This window comes from Puma concolor, chromosome A1 (genome assembly GCF_028749965.1).
Source record: "Puma concolor isolate L17-30 chromosome A1, mPumCon1.1.hap2, whole genome shotgun sequence".
Classification (NCBI taxonomy): Eukaryota; Metazoa; Chordata; class Mammalia; order Carnivora; family Felidae; genus Puma; species Puma concolor.
The window spans coordinates 151,204,979-151,227,334 of NC_141667.1; the positions used below are offsets into that span (position 1 = coordinate 151,204,979).

Genomic DNA, 22,356 nt, shown 5'->3' on the forward strand with positions numbered 1-22,356 from the left:
AGCTAACTAACTTTGTAACATCTGCCAATACTCTTTTTCCCCATAACATTCAAAGGCTCAGGAGATAGGACCTGGGTAGTGCTGGGGTGCATGTCCACCTTCTGCCCCTGCCAGGAGCCTTCTGCCCCTGCCAGGCCAGTGGAGGGTGTCCAGAGGGTGTCACAGCCTAGCTGGCATGAGGAGAGTGTGCAGGGTGGGCGGCGGCCATCAGCATCCACCTGGGCCTCCCTGAGCCCGCTCTGGCACACACACCTGCCTCCTGCTGGCAGAAGGCTGAGTAGACACTGAGGTGTGCCTCCTGCGAATGACATGGTCAGGCTGTCCTGGGCAATGTTTGCAGGACATCCTTTGAGCCAAAACAAACATCAGCTGGTTTGCTCCTCCTGGAATGAAGTGCTGAAGGTGGACAAGAGCTTGGGCAGCCCCAGGGGTGTGGGTCAGTTACTGAGTTCAGGGCTACAGAAGGACCAAGAAATCCACCAGACCCCAGAGCCAGGGACTGGGCAGTGAGCCGGCTGCTTCTGCCTGGGCCATGGCTCTGACTTCAGCAAACAACAGGCTGGGGCCACTGAGTGCTGTGCCCTCCATCCCTGAGCGTCCCCATATTCTCTTCCCATCCCCTTTTTGCCAGATCAGCATCTGGTCATGTTTGCTTTGCTGGCCTTGTCTGCCTCCAAGTGCAGAAACAGGTTTCCGAGTCCTGCCTGATAGCCTGGCTAAGTAAATTAAGCAACTTGGAGTGGATCATGATACCAATTCCACCTGTTGGGAGGTTGGCCACTCTGAGCAGGGGGCCCAGCCCTGCCCCCCCCCCACACTTGTGGGTGGCTGGAGCCCCCCGTTCTGGCTGGTGTCTTGATTACCATGCATCACCAGAGCTCACCAGGTTTCCAAGCCCACCTTTTGCTTTCTCTATGACAACTCACTGTGACGTGGTCCCCTTGTGGGCCACTCACATTTGGGGGCTGCTGAGGCCAGCACTGTGCAGTGTGACAGTTTGGGCTTCGGGGTGTGACTGTGAGGCTGCTCAAGCCTGAACTGCCTCTGTTTCCATCTCTGTGGCCTGTGCACACACTGCCTGGAAGCAGTGCCCTTGGTGTCCTTCCTCATTCCTCATGAGCTCTTTTCCCATGGAAGAATGGGCAAGTTCCTGAGAGGTCCCTGGATCCTGGGACCGCCCCCCATCCCAGCTGTAGCCTGGTCTCAGAGACCCCCCCAGAGGGCATGGCCTCCCTGTTTCCTTGCAGGGAGTCCTCCTGGGACGGGGCCATCACACCAGACAACAGATGATCCCCCACTCTCCTGTCCTGAGTCATCACCATGAGGGGACAGGCAGGGACGGCCAGGGCTTTTTGGGGGACCGAGAGGCAGCCAACCCAGTGGGGCCTCAGAGTGGCTTTACCAGAAGCAGGCTGGGGGCAGGGCCAGAACAGGAGGGCTGCTGGCCTCACCTGCGGGGGAGAAGGGCTGCAGTGTCCCACCCAGGAATCACACCACAAATCTATGCCATCACCCCACCTCGGGCTCCTTCCTCTTCTTCACAGCTTGGTCATCTGGGGCCCTGGGGCCCTGAGGCTCTGGGCAGTATTCCTGCTTCCATGGGGCCTTTGCTTGGGTCAATATTGATCTGGCTTCTTCAAGTACTTCCTTCTGCCTCTTCCCAGAGCCCTGCTGCAGGGAGGGTGGGGAGGTTCGGCAGCCGGCCACAGGGTTTTTGCTGTGTGGGCTTGAGGCATGAGCAAAAGTGACAGAGAAGCTGGCCTGCATGGCTTAAGCAAAGACTGAAATTACAGTTTCTAAGTAGCTGTCTTCCCCAGGCCTGCAGCCACCAGCCCTGTGAGGTTCCCTGGGATCTGCTGCTCTGAGCGGCTATGCTGACCACAGCAGCTGTGGCTGAGCCATGCCCTGGATACCTAGGCCCCATTTTCCTGTTTCAGCCCGGGCCAGAGTGAGCCTCAGCAATCAGGGAAGCATCCACCAGAGGGGCTGCTGGTGGTGGCTCCCTAAATGGAACGGTATGGGGTGAGGGCGCAGATAGTACCACACTCATGAGTCAGAAGAAATGTAGCCCTGAGAACATCAGCCATCTGTCTGAGGTCCTGGGCCAGTTGGTGGGTCTGCACGGTCTCCTGGACCCCTTCCCACAGCAGGTGCCCCTCGGAGCAGCCACCCGCCAAGTGAGGGGTAAGAGTTGGATCAGACTCCAAGGGGTGTCCCAGCCCAAACTCTGGACCAGGACCCCACCAACATGGAGAGGTACTCACTGCCATCCCAAAGTAAGGCTGGCTCGAAGCTGATTCAACAAGCTTGAGACCCAAGGGTTTAATAGCAATCCCCTCTGCTACTCCCACTCCTCAGAGGCCGTGGAGGGACCAGGATACCTGGCTGTGCCCATGGGAAGGGCAGCTGGGAAAAGGAGCTGCCTCCTTCCAGGGGGCCATGCCCAGCCGCCCCACTGCACTAGCTCTGATGGACTTGTGGCAGGGTCCAGAGCAGTGCAGAGGTGTCACCCCTGGAGCCATAGCCACTTGGCTAACTGGAGCCCGTGTCCCACAGAGGGCAGTTGAGGCCTTCAGAGATCCTGCCCCACTTTCCAAATCCCTCCGTTCTCTTTCTGCAGCCATCCGTCTTCAGGATTACCCCCACCCCAACATCTGGTTTATGGCAAACTTTGCTACCTCCAGTCCAGGGTCTAATCGTGGGGTTTCCATCTCTCCCTGCAAATGTTGGCTCCATAAGGGCCACTGTGCACTCCCCTGTGGCCTAGCCCAGCACAGGACAGACTTGATTGCTGGGTCAGTTTCTCCTGAGCTTGGGAAAAGCATATACACAGGGGGTGTCTGCTGACTTCCAGATCTCCCCAATTCCGTTTCGTGCAAGAGACGCATCTTCCCCTATTACCGTCACTTTGACCCCAATTCTTCTCAGAACAGACTTCCCACCTCCCCTGCCTGTTCTTTTCACAGAAGGCCCACCCCACCTGCAAGTCTGCTTGCTTCTAGTGCCGGCTCTCCTCGCCCTGTTGAACTTTTCCTTCTCCCTCTGGGCCTTGGCACTTTGCGAGGCCTGAGGAAGCCAGGAAGACCCCCGGGGTGTGGGTCAGGGTCTGTGTCCCATCCTGCCTTTGTCCCCCAGGCCTGCCCCGGCCCTTTGGCTCCAGGACTGAGAATGCCTTGGGTCTCAGGTGATGGGGGTACAGCAGATCTGGGAACCCACTTTTGTAGAAGATCATGTAGGAAAAGGGTTTTTTTTGCCCCTGCATATCCAATGTGGATAAAAACCCAGCTCACAGCTGAGCTCCTCTTCTGCTTCTGTGTCTCCCAGAGCTATTCTCTCTTCCTTCTCAGAGCCTAGCCTCTGGTGAAGCCTGGTGCCAGCCTCCCCCACCAAGCCCTTGCCCTGCTCCCAGAAGGCACCACTCTGCTCCTTTAGGAGCATAGGGGCACCTGGGTGGCTCAGCCAGTTAAACATGTGACTCTTGATTTCGGCTCAGGTCATGATCTCATGGTTCGTGTGTTCGAGTCCTGTGTCCAGCATGGAGCCTGCTTGGGATTCTCTCTCTCTTCCTCTCCCTCTGCCCCGCCTCTGCTCACACTCTGTCCCCCTCAAAATAAATAAATACACTTAAAAAAAAAGAGGCTAAGGGTAAGTCAGAGCACATCACCCCTTTATCAAAACTTTCCTCTGGCCTTAAAATAAGAAACCACATCTTAATTTTGGGCTCCCAGGCCCACTGGGATGGGCCCTGCTGGCCTCTCCTCCTCCCATCCCCTCGACCCTTCTTTCTTCTGACCTGAGCCTTCACTGCCAATCTTCCTCCCGTGAAGAGCTCTGCCCACATGTCACTCCTTACAGCAGGGAGTATAGCCTGTGAATTCTGTGGGGACTGGGACTCTGCCATGTCCTGTTGCCCATGATGATGTGTGGCACCCTGGGTGTGGGTCCCTTGGCCTGCAGTGGCCATGTCAGAATGGAATCATTAGCATCAAGGGACACTCCAGTGTGCCCTTGGCCTGATGCCCCCTAAAGAAGAGGAGTCGAGGCTGATAGCAGTGTGGGGCGGGGATGGAGGGGGAGGTGGAGTGAGGGACCCAAAGGCGGAACACACTGACGGGACACCCCCAACAGTTCCCTTGTGGCTGAGTTCTCATTCACACCTGGATACCTGTTGTGGGGAGTGGGGCTGGGCTGGGACCTTGGGACACTGAGTGCAGCCTGAGCATCCAACCCAGGTAGGAGCAGAGGATCCCAGGAGAATGAGCATAATCCTGTGGGGAACTGGGAGTGTGGTGGTTTCTAGCACATGTAGGTGTGCTTGGGGCTGGGCAACCAAGTAGGCGTCCTGATGGCTGACAGCTGGGTTGAGGCATCTCTCCAGGGAACAGTGGCTAAATCCACCTGTTGGGAAAATGAATAAAGGTTTACGCCATAAGATGGCCAATGGGACTAAAACAAGCTTTGGTCTCTAGCTTAGAGACCCCTCCTCCGGTTCTTCTTCCTTTGTTTGCTGTGCGTGTGAAAACCCCCACAGATATGGAAGCTGAAAACTATAAATTACCTTCCCGCTCACATTTGGGGCTCAGATCTTTGGAGAAACGTCTCCTCTGAGCCCGCTGGTGTTAAATAAATCTCTGATCCACCAAGATCTCCAAGTGTCACTTGGTTTTTCCTCCAGCATTCCAGCTTGGTTCCATAACATATTTGGTTCCCTGACTGGGAAACCCAACTGCGCTGGCCTGTTGTTGCCACCAGTTTGGGAGAATGGCTAGGTGGTGATGGAACAGGGGATCGCAAGGGAGAAGGTGTGCCCTGCCTGAATTTCGGCAGTCTCCTGCTCAGTCGCCTTAGGCCGGCCCCGCTCTGCTGTTCCCGCCGGACTGGAGGAGAATTGGCAGGTGAGGACCTGGACCCGACATCAGAACCGGTAAGGCTGGGGCCCAATCTAGTCAGGCCCACTTGCAAGAGTGGAAGAGGGATCTGATCACTCCCTGGAGACCTCAGAGGTCTCACAGGTAGGAATTCTATGGGAGGGAATGTAATAACCTCTGGTGTGTATGTGAATGTGGATGTGCAACTTGGTCTAGCTTGCCTATCTAGTTCGATTCTGTGGCTCCATGGGCAGGCACCCTTAAGGTCCCCAAAAGCCCATGGAGTCTGAGTGGGCCCATCTGAGATTCCATGGTGAATGGCACACAGTCTATGGCGGCATCAGAACAGTTTCCGATCGTAAGTCACAAAGCTGAGACTGCTATGGCTGTCACCTAAGTTCCTTTGGGACATGGCCAGATGGGCATCTGACTGGTCTCCTCATTAGAGGGGGCACCCCCCTATCCCTCTGTCTGTCTTTGCGACTCCACCTCATGGGAACATTATGGGGTTGGGACAGAGCAAAAAAGGGGTTGCTTGGAGACTATGGAATTAAGATAACCCCCAGCACGTTAAGGACCCTATGTGAGTTAGAATGGCCCACTTTTGGTGTAGGAGGGCCCTCTGAGGGAACCTTGGATATCTCAATGGTCCGCTGCATCTGGCATGTTGTCTCCGGAGACCCAGGTCACCCTGATCAATTTCCATACATCCTCCTGGCTTGAAATTGCCTGAAATCCTCTGCCTTGGGTGTGATTCATCCATAACAAGCAGAGTCAGACAAAGGTTTTAGTGGCCTTATCCGGAAACTCAAAGAAGCAACCCACCGCTCCCCTAGTGTTTGCAGGAGACCCAGGGGGAAGATCTGGGAAGACCCAGATCCTGTCTTTCTGCCACCTTATGACTCACCGGGCTCCCTACCCCCTGCCCCTAAGCTTGAAACTCCTCCCCTGTCTGTCTCTCCTCCTCCTCCACCGCTGCCACTACCACCGTGGCCCATCTCTCCTCCCCTCCTGACCCAGAAAACCCTCCCCCACAAGGACCAGTGGCCAGATTGTGCCCTCGGCCAGGTTCAGACACTCTCCAGATGCTGGTCCACATCCACCGGTACCAAGAGGCTCTCCTCCGCGGGGATCAGAGCAGGGGCTGAGAAGCCCATGAATATGCCCAGCAGCAAGGGGATTCCCCCAGGGATTATTATGAAAGGCTATGTGAAGCTTATACCATTTGCTCCAGAGGCACAAGAGAGCCACGGCAAAAGGACGGGGAAGGTCTAGCTGCCAAAAGTGGGGAGGCCCAGAACCTCCTTAGCAGTGGGTCAGTGAGCCTACTGCAAGGAGAAAGGACATTAAAAGAATAAATGTCACAACCAGGGAAAGTCCCAGAAACCCAACCAATATCAGTAGGAACCTCAAGAAGGGGACCTTACTGGTCTGGCTGAAATAGAATCAGACTGAAGGGGACACTCTTCCTCTGCCTAATAGATGTGAGGGATTCTCCCTCATTTCCCAGGTTAACAGCTATAATTGGAGCCAACTGTGGTTAGTCTACCTCGGGATGGGGACTTTAAGGAATGTTCCCAAGCAGTTGCTTAAACTCCATTTGTTTTGGGGAAATTTGCGGTCTCCTCTGGCCTGATATGGACTCCATATTTCCACTTTGGTGGAAAAAACATGGCGTCTGCTCCTCTGAGATAAGGTTTTGAATTAGGTTTTCCTTCTCTGCCTTCTACTGGCACCTTGCCTCTTCTGCCTTCCCCTCCCCCTGCTGTTTCTGCACCAACTTGGTTGTGGTGTCCATAACTGATTCCTATACCCTCCTCAGTGCCTCACCACCATTGGCTCTTCCTCCCATCCTCAAGGTCAAGGAGTAAATTGCACCCCCTTGGACATCTAGGTCTTTCTCAAATAGAATGAATTGCTAAAGCTTTGATTACTGAACGTAGCTTTGTGTTTTTAACTTCTTATTGCAGAGAAATTAAGGCTATTTGGACCTATTGGAAAACATCCTTTGTACTTAATTGGTTTGTGAATTTAACATCTAAAAAAATTCTGGTGTAAACACCTCTCAGTTGGTTACTAAGTCCTCAACTGAAGACTAGGGTTTCCTAAGAGTTAAAGTTAAGCTTTAGAGTTAAAATTCTGCTAAGTGTATTTAAAACTGATGGAAATAAGGAAAGCAACCCTGTATGTAGGAAAGTAAGAGGTGTGTAAAAAAGATATAAGGTATGGAAATAACATTTTTGTTGAGGGTAGAAGAAAGTAATTTTGTCCTAAATGAGACTGGTTATTTGGAGAGAAATGGCTTTGGTACAAAGTTTGGAGGCAAAGGAAAGTTGTATAAGGTTCATGAAGGGAAATCTTTGGAAAAGAATTTTATGTGTGCTCAGAGGGACTAAGGTTGAGATGAATGGAATTTTAAAAGTACACTGGTATAAGGTTGAATTCTGCTTTTCTCTCTGCTCAAAGACAAAGTTTTCTTGGACTGTTGATCTGCTCTTGATAAAACAATTCAAACAAGGTTTGTCTTCTGGGAAAATCAAAGTTTTAGGTTTCATCTATCAGCTCTTTGATTACTTGGTTAAAACTTCTCAATGTTAAAGGAGCTAGGTTTTGGTAACTATATAATGCTATATATTCACCTTTAAGATCTTTTATTGCCACCTTGGTTGAATAAATAAAGTTTTAAGATTTGTAATGATCTATAATCCTATTTAGGATGTACTTATAACTTCCTAAGGTTTTAACAAACTTCCCAGGATTTAAATGGTAAATGAAGTCTTTTTGACCAATTAGGCCCTTTTATTTGGGATGCTAAGTTACTTGGAAAAGCACTATCGTACAATGGTAAACCTTAGGTTGTATTGCACAGGTAAATTCCGTAACTGCCCAAATATATATGCAATTCCTAAAGTTTTAATGTTTTGATATAAGGTCATCACTTAATATTCTGATTACTTGAAGTGTTATGTGTCACAGAAATAACCGATTTTCTTTGTCAATTGCATCATAATGAACTCTCATCAGATCTTTAACAATGTCTATTTCTGAGATTTTTGTCATTTATAATTGTTTTTATTCTCTCACAAAACATGTTTCTTCTTCAAGGAGATTTATAAAAAGGACTTTGGGGACAAATACAGGTATTTGACATCTTTAAGATTAATACTAAAATGGGTAGGAATTTCCAGAACTAAAAAGTTGCATTCAAATTGAACAAGAATTAGGAACATGGGATTAAATGAACTGTGGAAGATTATAGTTTGTGATTCTGGTTGAAAATATTGCTGGTTCTCTAATGTTTGCTCTTCCAGATTAAGGAAACTTTCTCTTAAGATATCTATGATATACAGAAATGTCATAAAGTATTCATGTGTAAACTGAAGCATTTACCTTTTCTCTCTACGTAACTTACCTGAAATTCAAAAACCCTCAGTGAGTATTCTTTCTTTCATGGCAATTACAATTGTTTGTATAAGTTCAATAAGAATCTGTTCATCTTGTAACGGGTCACCATTGGAAATACTGGTTATTTTACCAAGGCTTTGAGTGGCTGGAATGTCATATTTGAGAGTGACATTCATAGACTCAGATATGACCAGACAGCTTTAAGGAACTAAGTTTGGCTTTGTAAAATATGGAGCCATAAAGCCCCTTGGAAATGTTGGCCTGATACCTTGCTTACAGAGTTCCCAGAAGCCTTACCAGGTGAGTGAAGAAGGTCACTTCCTGGCAGGTGCAGGAACCTCAGGATATCTTGGGGACCTCATGAAGAGGAATTTGCCCAATTCTGCAGGTATGCAGGCCTGTCTGATGGCAAGTATTTAGCTTGGCTTCTGGCCTGGAGAGGCTACTAAAAGTTCAACCCAGAGATTCCTTATAAAAGGTTCCAGCAAAGCAAACTTTAAAAGATCCTCATGATTAATCGCTATTCTTGCTGAGCTTATGTAAATAATTAGGCCAGATTTGTTAAGACTGGATTTGTTCTACAAATGCATTGGTCTCAATGTGGCTATCTCTGGAAAGGGGGGTTTTAGAGAGAAAAACTATATTTCAACAGTGCACCGTTATGGATGTTAAATTCTATTCTGATTGTCTTTAAATGTTTGTTGTTTGCCTAAACTAGATAACTTGAGGTAAACTCCAGAAAAATTGTCACAGTATTTCATGTATAGACAATCTTTGTGCTTGTTATTCTATGGGGATAATAATAAGACTCCATGGGCATAAGATTATTTAAACAACTGGAAAACAGGATGGATCTCTAAATATGCAAACCATATCTTCCCTAAATCTGATCTGACAGTTACCAGAAACCCGCCCCTTTTGAAGACTTGGAGGTAGACTTTACAGATATACAACCAAATAGAGGATTTAGTTTCAGGTATCACCCCATGGGTCCATCGCTCCAGAGCTGAGAAGGCCAACTCAGATGAACCCTCAACCTGGTGAAGTGATCCAGATCCAGTCAACCCGCTTAAACTGACCCTCAAAAAGACACTGCCCCTGAGATCTCCAGCCCTGCTCCAGCCACACCCTGGAAGCTGGCTGGCCTGCTCACGGCAGAAGCTTGAGGAATCAACGTGTGGACCAAGCCCAGGGGTTCAGATGCAACTCTGCCAGCCCTTGCCCCTTACTGGTGTCATCACCCTGATCTTGCTTATTGCTGTCAGGCTAATAGAGACTGACATGCCTTCATGTTGACTGCCATCAACAAACTGGACATGGACTGGATGGCAGACTCCCTGGGAACCTGACAAAGCCAAATAAACTCCCTGGCAGCAGTGTCCCTCCAAAATAGGCCAGCTCTCTACCTCCTCACTTCAGAAAAAGGAGGGACTTGTATCTTTCTGGGGGAGGAATGTTGCTATTTTGTAAAACAATCAGGAATAGTCAGGACTAAGTTTAAGGACCTCAAGGAAAGAATTCAACGTAGACAATGGGAAAGTATCGGTCAATGGAGAGGATGGGATCTCACACACTGGGCATCCTGGCTCCCTGCCCTGGCAGGGCCCCTGCTTTCCATAATTTTACTTGTGACCATCGGTCCCTCTATACTAACTACCCTGGTACGTTTTATTGAAAACACTGTTGTTTGTCAAACTGCAGCATGTATCTTAGCCCTCTGAGGGTACCAACTCCTAGAGCTAAAAAGTGATGTCTAATAAAGATTTTAAAAAAGGCATCAAAGGGGGGAATGTTGGGGAAAATGAATAAAGTTTTACACCATAAGATGGCCAATGGGACTAAAACAAGCTCTGGTCTCTAGCTTAGAGACTCCTCTTCTGGGTTCTTCTTGCCCTGTTTGCCACGCGGGTGAAAACCTGACACAGATATGGAAGTTGACAAATATAAATTACCCTTCCCCCCTTCATTCGGAGCTCAGATCTTTGGAGAAACGGTCTCCTCCGAGCCTGCCGGTGTTAAATAAATCTCCGATCCAAGATTTCCGAGTGTTGCTTGGTTTTTCTGCCAGCGTTCCAGTCTGGTTCCGTAACACAACCAATTACATTATAAAGTTAAAATATCCAAACCCAATGGGGAAGGGGACAGTGTGGGTCTCTTCTGTAGTCACATTCAGATTAGATTTATTATAGAAGCAAAAACCACAACAAGCCCATCATTACCAACTGCCTTTGTGGTGAGGGGATCTTCCCACCAGAGTTGAAAATGAGGCCAGGACAGTGGGCATCACAGCCCAAGGAGGGGATTAGGGAACCAGAAGTCTCCCCAGCATGGGAGAGGCCTGGACAAGCAGGCATAGGACCTGGCCACAGGATAGCCTCCTCACCTTTGCTGGGCTCCTTCCTATCTGCTCCCCTGGGTGAGGTGTCCCCTGCCTGTCCCCCACATACCTGGCCCTAGCCCAAAACCAGGTTTAGGGGTCATCGCTTGCTCTCCTTCCTGAACCCCTGAGGCTACTGCTGGGCCACATTCATATGGCCAGCGTTACACCTCAATCCACAGATACCTCTACGCCAGCTGCTCACCCGGGAAGGGAAATCACACAAACATGGCAGGGGAGGGCTGTGGAGGGCCCTGCCACACATCCCTGGCTGGAGCACATCTATCTGGGGGTGATTGAAGCTGGAGTCTCAGCTCAGACCTTCTTGATCTCGGAGTCCAGATACACACTTACACCAGGGAGGTGACCTAAGTGTGCACTGCACCCCTCTGGGCCTGCCCCACTGTGTGTGATGGGGGTGGTCAAAGGCACCTGCTAGGCCCAGTGAAACTAGGGGACTTGTGGCAGCCTGGGTCGTCCTGAAGCAGCGTTTGGCCGTAGTAGTCGGGGACAGAGAGTTGTGTCACTTTACCCATAAAGCAGATATTACCACGTGTTTATAGGACGCCAGGCTGGGTGCTTCCTGGATTGGGGAGAGCAGCCAGGCTTCCTGGTGGTTCCCAAGCGCCCTCTGCTGGTGGCTTTGGGGAACTGCACAGCTGGGGAGGGGACGGGGCACAGCTGTCTCTGGTGCCTGTTCCTCTGGGTAGCCTGTCCTGTGGTCTCATGGGGCTGACTCCATGAGAAGAAGGCTGGAGTCACATCTTCATAGACAGCTGGGACTTAGCTGAGAACCAATTCATTGTAACTCAAAGACTGGCATCAAATTTATTATTATCTTTTGTTAAATACTTTAGATCTTTTCAGGACACATGGTCTATAAGGGCATGGTAGGTTGTCTTCCCAGTTTTGCTTGTACAGTTATGTGACAGGAGGAGAGGTGACATAATCAGGTGATATGCACGTAGGGAGGGTACTGGGGGGCTGCCCCTGCACCTGCATCGTGCGCCTTGCCCCTCTGAGAATGGCCTCTGGACTTCCACCAGGTAAACCTGGGACTTACATCTCCCAGTCAGGTGACAGCTTAGGAGGAGGGCCGTTGGGGACAGTGAGGATTACAGTCATACGTGCATTCGATATATTTTAAAAGAACAATACACAATGGGCAGTGGGGGAGGTGTTCTGCCGGGCAAGCCCCTGCTCGCTGCACGGCCGCCTGTCCTGCAAGCGTCTCGTGGGGTGGGGTGGGATGTCAATCTCCATGGTGCTAATTGGAGAAGGGTCTCTCTCCTGCCGGAGGTAGGGGTGACTGGGCAGTGGGTGCTGGAATGGGGAGCGGGGGCCCGGGCAGAGCAGCTCCAGCCTCCAGAGGGTCCTGGTCACTTCCCTGTGAAGGCTTGACCTGCCTGAGCACCGACATCGGGCACACACCAGGGGAAGAACACAGGATTGTCCCCGGGGCCACAAGAAAGTCTGTTGATAGCCTCCCGGCATAGCACAATGCTGCTGGGTCCTCTGGGCCAGCACCAAAGACCTTCCTCAGTGGGTCCCACGGTGTTGGCTTCTCATAAGGCCGTTCACAGCTTGGAAGGTGCCTTGGGTGGCAGATGGAGGATCCAGAGGGAAGAACCAGGCATTTCTCAAGCTGGACAGCTCTGGACTATCACCTGGTTCTTCCACTTTTGGGCCAGGCAGGTGGGGCTGGAGCCCTCCTCCAGCAAAAGGTGGCCATGGTGGCCTGTGCTATGTTGGTGTGGCACCTGACTAGGGGTCAGAGACAAGAGTCGTCTAGATTCAGAAAGACCTTCCCTGGGCTCCCCTGGGACTAAAGATTTGAAAAGTAAATTCTTCACAGCAGCGCAAATAGTCTGAAGTTCTAACAAAAAAAGTTCTGTTGGGTAGTTCTCAACACCCAGGGGAAGGTACCCTGTGACCCTGACACTTGGTGCTGCAGAGACCCCTGTCCCTGGAAGGGCGAGCTGTTCAGCCAGCTCAGGAGAGGACACCCCACCCCCCAATTCCTCATTTGTTGTTTGAGATGGAAGTACAAAGCTCTGTCTTCAGCCTTGGAGAGGCAAGAAAGCCATTCTCATGGGACTAGGTGCAGGGGACGGTGGGGCGGGACCTGGGAGACCACAGTACAAGTCTGGCTCCACCTCTGTCCCTGTGACTCTCAGACCTACGGAGTCCTTGTCAGAAATTGGGGACCATGCCACCACCCAGCATGGTGGGCAGGGCAATCAGGGCTGGCCCCATGGGTGTTGGGCTACATGGAATCTGAGTCTGAAGGGAAGAAGGCCCCGGGAGATCCAAAGGGTGGCCTAGGGCAGGTGTGGTGATGGAGTTTGGGGAGCCTTGGAGCCTGGGTTTTATTCTTCCTAACCAGGGAGGAGGAAATGCCTCCTGGCCCAAGCTGAAGGAGAGGAGTTCCCAGCCTGGGCCCCCTACCCTTTGCTCGCCATCCAGACATGTCCCTCCACCTGTGCCAAGGGTCAGAGCCCAGGGTCTTGGGGCCTTGCCTGGGGGCCGCCCTCAGTAACAGTCGTCTGCAAAGAAGCGTGCACGGGCAGACGGTGGGCAGTCCCCCACATCGTGTGGACCCACCAGCTCCCCATACTCGCTGTTGTAGAACACCTGGCCTCCCCGCGCCCCGCGGTCCGGCCTCCGCCGCCGCCCTTGGGTGTCAGGGTGCGCCCTGGTCGCGTCCACATTCCGGCCAGGTCCTTTACAGCTGCTGAGACAGGGAAGGTGATGGTCAGTAAGACAAGAAGACAAGAGGGACAGGACCCTAGTAGGGGGTCTGGTTGGAATCACCAGAGACATGACCAGAGCATCAAGCAAGTCCAGAGCCATCAGGAACACAGGCTTGACGCACACAGCAAAGCAGGCTGATGTGAGTGTTGGCAAACACTGGAGCTTTCTCTGTCCCAAGCCTGGGTGTGGGATGATGGAGAATGCCTGCTCCATGCCTCCAGACCTATTTCTCTCCCAGACCTGCCCATCTCTGTGAACGCACCAATGCTGACTCAGTGGTTCAAGCCCCTGGGTGACATCCTTTCCTGAGCCCCTCACATCCAATCCACCCAGACGCCTGTACGTTTTAACTGCAGAATACATCCATGCCCCTCTCTGCATGCCCTGTCCTGCTCCAGAGTCAGTGGCCACCTCAGATGCTCTACACTAACCTGGCACACCTCTCCTCTCCCAACACTGCCTCCCTAGGGCCTTGTCTTCAGGGATCCTTCCAGCTGGAGAATGTCCTTCTCCTGACAGACCCTCCAATGGCGTTTTGTCACTCTCGGGATGAACACCAAGCTCCTCTCTCCCTGGCCTGGGAGGCCTTGAAGGTGCCAGCCCCAACCCCTGCGTCCTCACTGATGGTCAGATGACACTCCCCACTAAGCTCTCACTTTCTTTGAGAGTTTGCAAATGTTGCTTCATTGCTTCTGATTTTAATTTTGCTTTGCATGGTGCTAAGCCTGATGCCAGCCTGACTTTTTTTTCCTTCATAAATGACTCTGCCTGGGGCACCTGGGTGGCTCAGTCAGTTGAGTGGCTGACTTCATGATCTCAAGGTTCATGAGTTTGAGCCCCACATCGGGCTCGCTGCTGTCAGCACAGATCCTCTGTCCTCCTCTCTCTGCCCCTCCCGGCTTGCATTCTCCGAAAAATAAATAAATATTAAAAATAAATAAATAAATGACTCAGCCTTTTTGCCTGAATTTCCAGAATGTTTACCTTGAAAGTCTAACAGTTCAACTAAGCTTTGCGTCCAAGCCTACTGTTCTGGGTCAGTTTTCCTAGTCCATCTTTGGAGATGTAGATTTAGTTATTCTTTTCTAAGAGGGTTATCTTGAATTCTAAGTTTATTTTGTTAAATTTTTTTTAACGTTTATTTATTTTTGAGACAGAGAGACACAGAGCATGAACGGGGGAGGGTCAGAGAGAGAGGGAGACACAGAATCTGAAACAGGTTCCAGGCTCTGAGCTGTCAGCACAAAGCCCGACGCGGGGCTCGAACTCACGGACCGCGAGATCATGACCTGAGCCGAAGTTGGACGCTTAACCGACTGAGCCATGCAGGCGCCCCTTGAATTCCAAGTTTAAAATACTAGGTCTGTTTTACTGTCAGCATAGGCTTCTTCGGAGACTCCAATTTTACATAGATTGGATCTTTTCTACTCAACTACTACACCACCAACTTTCTTTCTCATCTTTTTTACCTCTTTGTTTTGGTTTTATTTTCTTTTGTCTTTTCATGTCCATCTTCGGCGTCTTTCTCTGCAAGGAAGAATTGATCATATCTACTGATCCTTGGGCACCCCCTCTCCAGTCTTCATTTTTGAGGGGATTTCTCTTTTATTTCAATTTCTTTCCTGAAATGTAGTCAACCACCATTTAATACTGTCACACTACCCATTTCCATCTGAGTGAGTTTCTGATTCCTGGTGTGGCTCCTTTGTTTAATTATGTATTGAATACACTGGAGTATGTATCAGCTTTTCCTTGCTTCTTTTTTTTTCTTTTTTTTTTTTTTTTTGAGTATTTACATCTACATTCTAATTGTTTTATTCTTGTAATAATTTTGTATGGATAGTGATTATTTTTTTCTGTTCATGATTATTCATGCTGGGATTTCCTCAGCTAGAAGTATCTGGTTATCCTATGGAAGGGGCTTGGGATATGGGTGGCTTCTGATGTTGCTTAATTTAAGAGTGCTGCACTAGACCTGTGTCTGTGGTGTCACATTGAATTCCTTCAACTGCATCCTCTGCAAAGGCTCCATTCTTGTCCTGCATTGTATTGTCACCTGGAACCAACCAGTCACTTTGCTGGGAGTCCTGGGCCCCCTTGTGGTTGCTGCCACACAGCCATGCTGACCTACCACAAGCCCAGGGCTTCCATATCTTCCTCTTGCCTACACACTTGGATGAAATGCCACACTTCAGGGGGTGGATCTGTCATCCTAAGTGGCCCCTCTAAGGGCCGGGTGAGTGACCTGGAAGTGAGGACCCTATGTGGTGTGATTGGTGGTTCACAGGAGACAGGAAAGGACCGGACAGATAAGCTCCCTCCTTCTCCCTGCACAGAGCCCTTCAAGGTGCATTCTATCTTTGCACCTGTTTGGAGAATGTTCCATATACCAAGTGAATGCACCCACCAGGTGACCTGCTGTACCTCTCGGTGGCTGGTCATGCTGTGCTTCCCAGGGAACCCCGTGAGAAGAATAGTGCTGTCACTTCTATTGTGAGGTGCAGTTCTGTAATAAATGGTTTCCTTGGGTGTGTATCTGTCTTCTGGATTCTTGCTTCTGGAGGACTCTTATCTTCTGCAACTTTCTTCCTCCTTCACTACGAAACACTCCCTTTCACAAGAAGCTCCTTCCCAAGACGGCTGCTCCTGGTGCTTCAGACTTGCCCTGGAGCCCTGCTCTCCTCCACCAGACCTCTGGCTCCTCCATTATCTCCCCAGTTTGTTTGTCTGGAGGACCTTATCACACTCCTCTCTCATGGGACAGTCCCTATTTACTCTCCCTCCACCAAGACTCAGGTTTGGCTCTGCTGGCCCTAGTGCTGAGTTCCCTACTCACAGGTAAACTTGAGTCTGTTTCTCTTGGTTACATCACAGGTATGGGCTCTGAGTGGCCTTATTTTGGGTGTTGTTTTTACGAAGATATGTGGAGATTAGAATTTAACAATCACCCTATGACTCACCCTCTTACTGAATTATCTTTTTTTGAGATAGAAAATACTGTTTGGTAAAGGGACATTAGCCAAAAACTATTTACAACAATGCAATTAGCATTAATTTTCCGAAACTAGGTTACCAATAGATATCACCTGATGGAATCAAGAAAAACAAAAAAAGAGGCCAAGATGCATGGTATAGATGCAAGTAGTCATGGCTGGGTGTGTGATCCCACAACCACCAGCATTCAGAGTGCTGCAAACACACCCTTTGCAGGCTGCTGGGAAAATATCTAATAGTTGGTTGAGTTGTAGATGTCATAAATACACCTACCAGAAAGGTGAACAATAGCATCAACTACCCTAACGTGATACAAATAAATACTTGTGGTTTAGTGTAAAATATTCAGTGACAACCTCATTTAGTGATTAAAAAACAGCAGAGACAGAAGCCATGGTTTGTTCTGGAAAATTGTGTCAGATGACCTAAAAAGGGACTCCTGAGACAGACACAGACATCAAAGGTAGAAGTGAGTGGTCTGAAGAAAGTGGAAAAGGGCAATGTCTTACAGTATTGTAGTTCCTGTCATCTATTCATCCATTCATTCATTTGTTCATTCGTTCATTTCAATGTGGGGTTTGAACTTGCGACCCCAAGATCAAGAGTTGCACGCTCCAAAAAATGAACTATTGGGACCTCATTAAAATAAAAAGCTTTTGCACAGCGAAGGAAACAATCAGCAAAATGAAAAGGCAACCAACGGAATGGGAGAAGATATTTGCAACGACATATCAGATAAAGGGTTAGTATCCAAAATCTATAAAGAACTTATCAAACTCAACACCCAAAAAACAAATAATCCAGTGAAGAGATGGGCAAAAGACATGAACAGACACTTCTCCAAAGAAGACACATGAAAAAAGGCTCCACATCACTCATCATCAGGGAAATACAAATCAAAACCACAATGAGATACCACCTTACACTTGTCAGAATGGTTAACATTAACAACTTAGGCAACAACAGATGTTGACGAGGATGTGGAGAGACAGGATCTCTTTTGCACTGCTGGTAGGAATGCAAACTGGTGCAGCCACTATGGAAAACAGTATGGAGGTTCCTCAAAAAACTAAAAATAGAACTACCCTACGACCCAGCAATAGCACTACTAGGTATTTATCCAAAGGGTATGCTGTTTCGAAGGGGCACATGCACCCCAATGTTTCTAGCAGCACTATCAACAATAGCCGAAGTATGGAAAGAGCCCAAATGTTCATCGATGGATGAATGGATAAAGAAGATGTGGTATACATATACAATGGAATATTAGTTGGCAATCAAAAAGAATGAAATCTTGCCATTTGCAACTACATGGATGGAACTGGAGGGTATTATGCTAAGTGAAATTAGTCAGAGAAAGACAAATATCATATGACCTCACTCATATGAGGACTTTAAGATACGAAACTGATGAACACAGGGGAAGGGAAGCAAAAATAATATAAAAACAAGGAGGGGGACAAAACATAAGAGACTTATAAATATGGAGAACAACCAGAGGGTTACTGGAAGGGTTGTGGGAGGGGGAATGGGCTGAATGAGTAAGGGGCATTAAGGAATCTACTCCTGAAATCACTGTTGCACTGTATGCTCACTAACTTGGATGCAAATTAAAAAAAAAAAAAGAGTTGCACGCTCCACCAACTGAGCCAGGTAGGCACCCCCAAGTCCTGTCATTTAAACAGCTATGTACAGGGCACCTGGGTGGCTCAGTTGGTTAAGCATCTGACTCTTGGTTTCAGTTCAGGTCATAATCTCTCGATTTCATGAATTGGATCCCTGAGTCAGGCTCTGGGCTGGCATCGTGGAGCCTGCTTGGGATTCTCTCTCTCTCCCCCCTCTCTCTGTCCCTCCCCTAGTTGCGCTGCCTCTGTCTCTCTCAAAATAAATAAATGAACTTAAATAAACCCAGTTATGTACAAGTCAACTAGGAGAATGAATAGGTAGACATGTAACTATTTCATCTATACTCTTAAAAGATTAAACATTCAAGTTTTTTGAGGGGGGGTGGGTAGGGTGCTATCACCTTGGACAAAGAGAGGTCATCTATCTGGGTCACTTTCTGTGCAGGCACACAAGGATTTCTCTGTAAAGGTATTCTTATCAAACTAGGACAGCAGCCAGCTCCAAGTCACATGATCTGTCTGTCTCCTGCTGCCACTGAGCTTAAATACTGGGGTCCTGGGATGGTGGTGGAGTCCCCTGGCTACGGGTGCGTATGTACAGTGGGCATGGTGGCTCATACTCGATTCAGCAAGAGCATCCGTCATATGGAAGGAAGGTGTAGGGGACCAGCACCAGGTATGCTGAGCCAGGATGGTGATGGGGGTGGGGGCTATTTTGGGAGGACTGGTGGCCAAAGGCCTTGAGTTCCAGAGTAGTTTGCTTTGAACACACAAAAAGGCAATAGGCAACCATGAAAGGTTTCAGGTAAGACAGTGATGGGCATACCCAGGCCCAGCTTCCCTTCCTGGCCCTTTGCAGGGAAAGAGGTTCCAGAAGCCCTACCTGAGCCCGCTTTCTTGTCTGTACCTGCTCTCCAGCTGCTCAAACTCCTCGGAGGCTAGCACCATCCCACTGTCCGTTTGGTTATCCTGTGTGCAGAGAACAAGCCGAGGCTGTAGGCCCCCCTGAAGCCCATCTGCAGGCAGCTGCCCCCCGGCCAGAACAGCGTGGCACAGACCTGCACTGCTGCAGACCTAACACCTGTCCTGTGACAAGTGAGCAGAAAACAGGTGTCCGCCCCTCACTGGAGCATGCGGGGGAGGGTCACATGTCCCTGCCATGGAGGGAGAAACTGAGGCCCAGAGGGGCTGTGCTTGGCCGGCACTCGGGAGTTGGCAAAGCCGGGATACTGCATGCTGGGGGCTCCTACAGAGTGGCCATGCAAGCGCTCAGGGTGCAGGGAGAGCAGGAACACAAGAAGAAACCGGGAGAACATTGAAAGAATCTGGCAGCTCGTAGTGGATAAAAATGGTCTTCACGGAGACACATCCCAGATTTGGCGGGGTTCTGTCACCCTTAGATGGGGCGTGACTTTCGTTTTGAATTGCATGGAGGGGAATAGCACTCTCGTCAGAGCTGGGGCCCCTCCAACATCTTCACCTGGCCCCAGGCGACATGAGCACTCACTGACCAGGCCCATCCGGAGCGAGGCTGGAATGGGAAGGTTCCTGGCTATGTGTCTTGGAAATAGGCTAAGAGGGTGAGTTTGTGCTTTTACAAAGTGGACACGCGGGCTCCGGCTTAGTGGCATGGTGGGTCCACTCTGCTTGACTGAATCCGAGGACACAGCTATGTCCTGTGCCCTGTTCCCAGGCCTCCTTCTCTGGGGACACCATCCCCTTCTCTCTGGCCACATGGCTGGGGGGCCACCAAAGGGAAGCCCTGACTCAGGCTAATCCAATAATAACCATCTGGGAGGAGAAGCTGTCTTTCCACTGGGTTTCTATGCTGTGCGGAAGGAGACCCTGTGTGAGTGATGAGGGCACAGTGGGTAGCGGCTGAGGGATGGTGGCATCGCAGAGGCACACAGACCCCAACATGCCTGAGGTGCAATAGAGGACTTGACATTTCAAGGGACAGTCGGCACCCTTTCCTCAGCGACTTTCCCCTGCCAGCCTCAGGAGTTCCCGGCACCTTCTCCCAGCAGAGACCAGCCACCCTGATCTGGGGTGCCCGGGCCCACTGGCCCCACTTACCACGGAGGCCTTGTAGGTTGTTGGGGTCATGGGAAATTCTTCGAATGTTTTCATCCTGGAGGAGCCCTGGGTCTGAGTCCCTCTGGCTAGGCACCCAGGAAAGGACACACAGTTGTAGTATCTGTGGGGAGAAAGCAGGGAGTGCTGAAGAAATGTGCCCCAGAAAGCTCTCTCCACCTCTCCATCTGCCCCATGTCTCCCCAGGAGGACCCAGTTCTGGGATGAGAGTATGGGCCCTGGGTGCGGTGCTGGGCTGGGTCTCCCTCGGGTGCCCCCTGCAGCCATCTGCCACGCGGCCCCTCTCCCCATGCTGAGCGGTGTCTCCTCTCCTGTGTGTGCAGGAGGAGAGAACCTCCTGAGGCCACTGCTGGGAAGGGCATAGGATGTGAGTGCAGAGCGCCCAGCCCCGGGGGGCAGAGGCGGGTGGTTGGCATGGAGCTGGCGAGAGATGTAGAGAGGCCTTCACCCCAGAACGGGCCTCTCTGTGCAAGGCAAGCAGTCTGGTGCAGCAAGCTGCCACCTGGCCTGTGTGTGTGGGTGTGTGTACACATGTGTGCCCATGTGCATGTCCGTGTGTGCGTGGGGATGACTGGTGGAAGGAGCCTCGTGGGCACCAGCTGGCTGTTCCTGTCTCCCAGGCCTGACCCTGCTCTATGCTGGGGCGCAGGGGGTGGTGGGTTTCAGAGAAACATAAAAAGCCTTCCTGGAGTATAAACAGCCATTGGCAAGAGACATCTGATGCAGAACTCTGGGAACTTAGGCTACCGTCTGAATCCTGAATACAGATTAGTGACAGGCCTACTCTGCTCCCAGGACCCCAAATTTCAGACTAAGGGGAAGTGCCTTTAGGGGCTATGAATGCCAGAAGCAGAGGAGGCTGGAGGGTAGAGAGAAGGACTGAAGGGGTGCAGAGAAAAGCAAAGTGGCAGTCTATATGCCCTTGGAGGGGCCCCAAAGCTAACCAGGCCCTCCAGGGAGCCACAGCCCCCAGTACTGTCTTTTAAAATCACTGTGCTCTTGGGGCGCCTGGGTGGCTCAGTTGGTTAAGCATCCAGCTCTTGATTTTGGCTCAGGTCATGATCTCACAGGTCGTGGGATCAAGCCCCGCATTGGGTTCCAGGCTGACGGTGCAGAGCCTGCTTGGGATTCTGTCTCCCTCTCTCCTCTGCCCCTCCTCTTTTCGCTCTTTCTCTCTCAAAATAAACAAGCAAACATTAAAAAAAATTATAAAAATAAAATCACTGTGCTCTCTGAGTTGGTCTCTCAAGTCCTTGTAGTTTGCTTTTTCTTGATGACTAATGAGAATAAAATATACCATGTCGGAACTGCTTTCTCCCTGCCCAGGGGATCCCTGGACCTGAGGCAGTGTGGCTGACCTGGCTGCCAGGCTGTGCCGGTGCAGGCTTGGCGGGCTGTCCTCGGTGTCGGCCTCGGCGATGTGCAGGGCTGTGGTGGACGCCTGCAAGAAACTGCCTTCCTCCAAGCTCTGAGAGCTGCAGGGAGCCATGCAGTCCTCCTCCTCCTGGTGGGAATGGCAGAGCCCACCAGGGTCAGACATCACTGTGTCCCCTCAGCCCCCACCCTTGCGCTCAGGACTGCTGGGGCTCCTGACCGGTGAAGTTCTGTGCAGCAAGGTGCTCTGAGGTTTAAGTGAGCCTGCCTAGCGAATTCTCCCAACAGCCTTCCCAGGTGCCCCACTTATAAGGAGGAAGACACAGCACGGGCAATCTCAACCCAGGGTCCCCTCCTTTGGGGCACAGTTGGTACTGTGGGCACAGCCCTTTCTCACGCCTCTGGACCCCAGAGCACTAGGGTGGGCTTGAGCTGGCTTTGCTCTCTGCACCCCCAGGCACATTATGGGAGGGAGACAGAAGTGAAATGTGGGTGCAGGGGGCAGGGCTTGCATACCCCCTGAAGGCCAGTCGAGGGCTCCGCATGGCCAAAGACGGGCTCTGACCATCTGCCCGATGGTCCTGGGGTTGGGGGTCAGAGGTTGCTACAGCAGGACAGGGTGGACAGAGAAGACTTACCTGTTGGCCCCTGCCCTGGAGCAGGTCCCCCAGGATCTCCACCAGCTCCGAGAACGCAGGCCTCTCTTTGGGGTCTCCTGACCAGCAGCTCAGCATGACGCCACGTCTGTGGGTAAAGCTGGCTGCTGGCCTATGGTCTGAGTGCACCCACACCATCCACCAGCAGACTGCCCAGCTCCCCTAACCTTGGCCCCTCACACCCTCACTGCCTACCCTGTCTTTTCTGC

General features: G+C 50.7%; 1 protein-coding gene across 5 annotated transcripts in view; it reads right to left on the reverse strand.

Annotated features, from left to right (window-relative positions):
- Positions 1–10,436: 10,436 nt before the first annotated feature.
- The window catches only part of FLT4 (fms related receptor tyrosine kinase 4), a 44,372-nt gene continuing 32,452 nt past the window's right edge, over positions 10,437–22,356 (reverse strand). For 2 of the 5 annotated variants that reach the window (XM_086706608.1, XM_086706601.1), the window contains exons 26-30: positions 22,130–22,235; positions 21,476–21,621; positions 20,100–20,220; positions 18,907–18,992; positions 10,437–13,384 (exon numbers count right to left, since the gene is read on the reverse strand). In XM_086706608.1, the coding sequence (XP_086562734.1) occupies positions 13,183–13,384; positions 18,907–18,992; positions 20,100–20,220; positions 21,476–21,621; positions 22,130–22,235 (661 nt within the window). In that variant the 3' untranslated portion in view covers positions 10,437–13,182. The remainder of the gene's footprint in view (positions 13,385–18,906; positions 18,993–20,099; positions 20,221–21,475; positions 21,622–22,129; positions 22,236–22,356) is intronic. The other 3 variants (XM_086706617.1, XM_086706614.1, XM_086706609.1) reach the window with 3 other exon arrangements.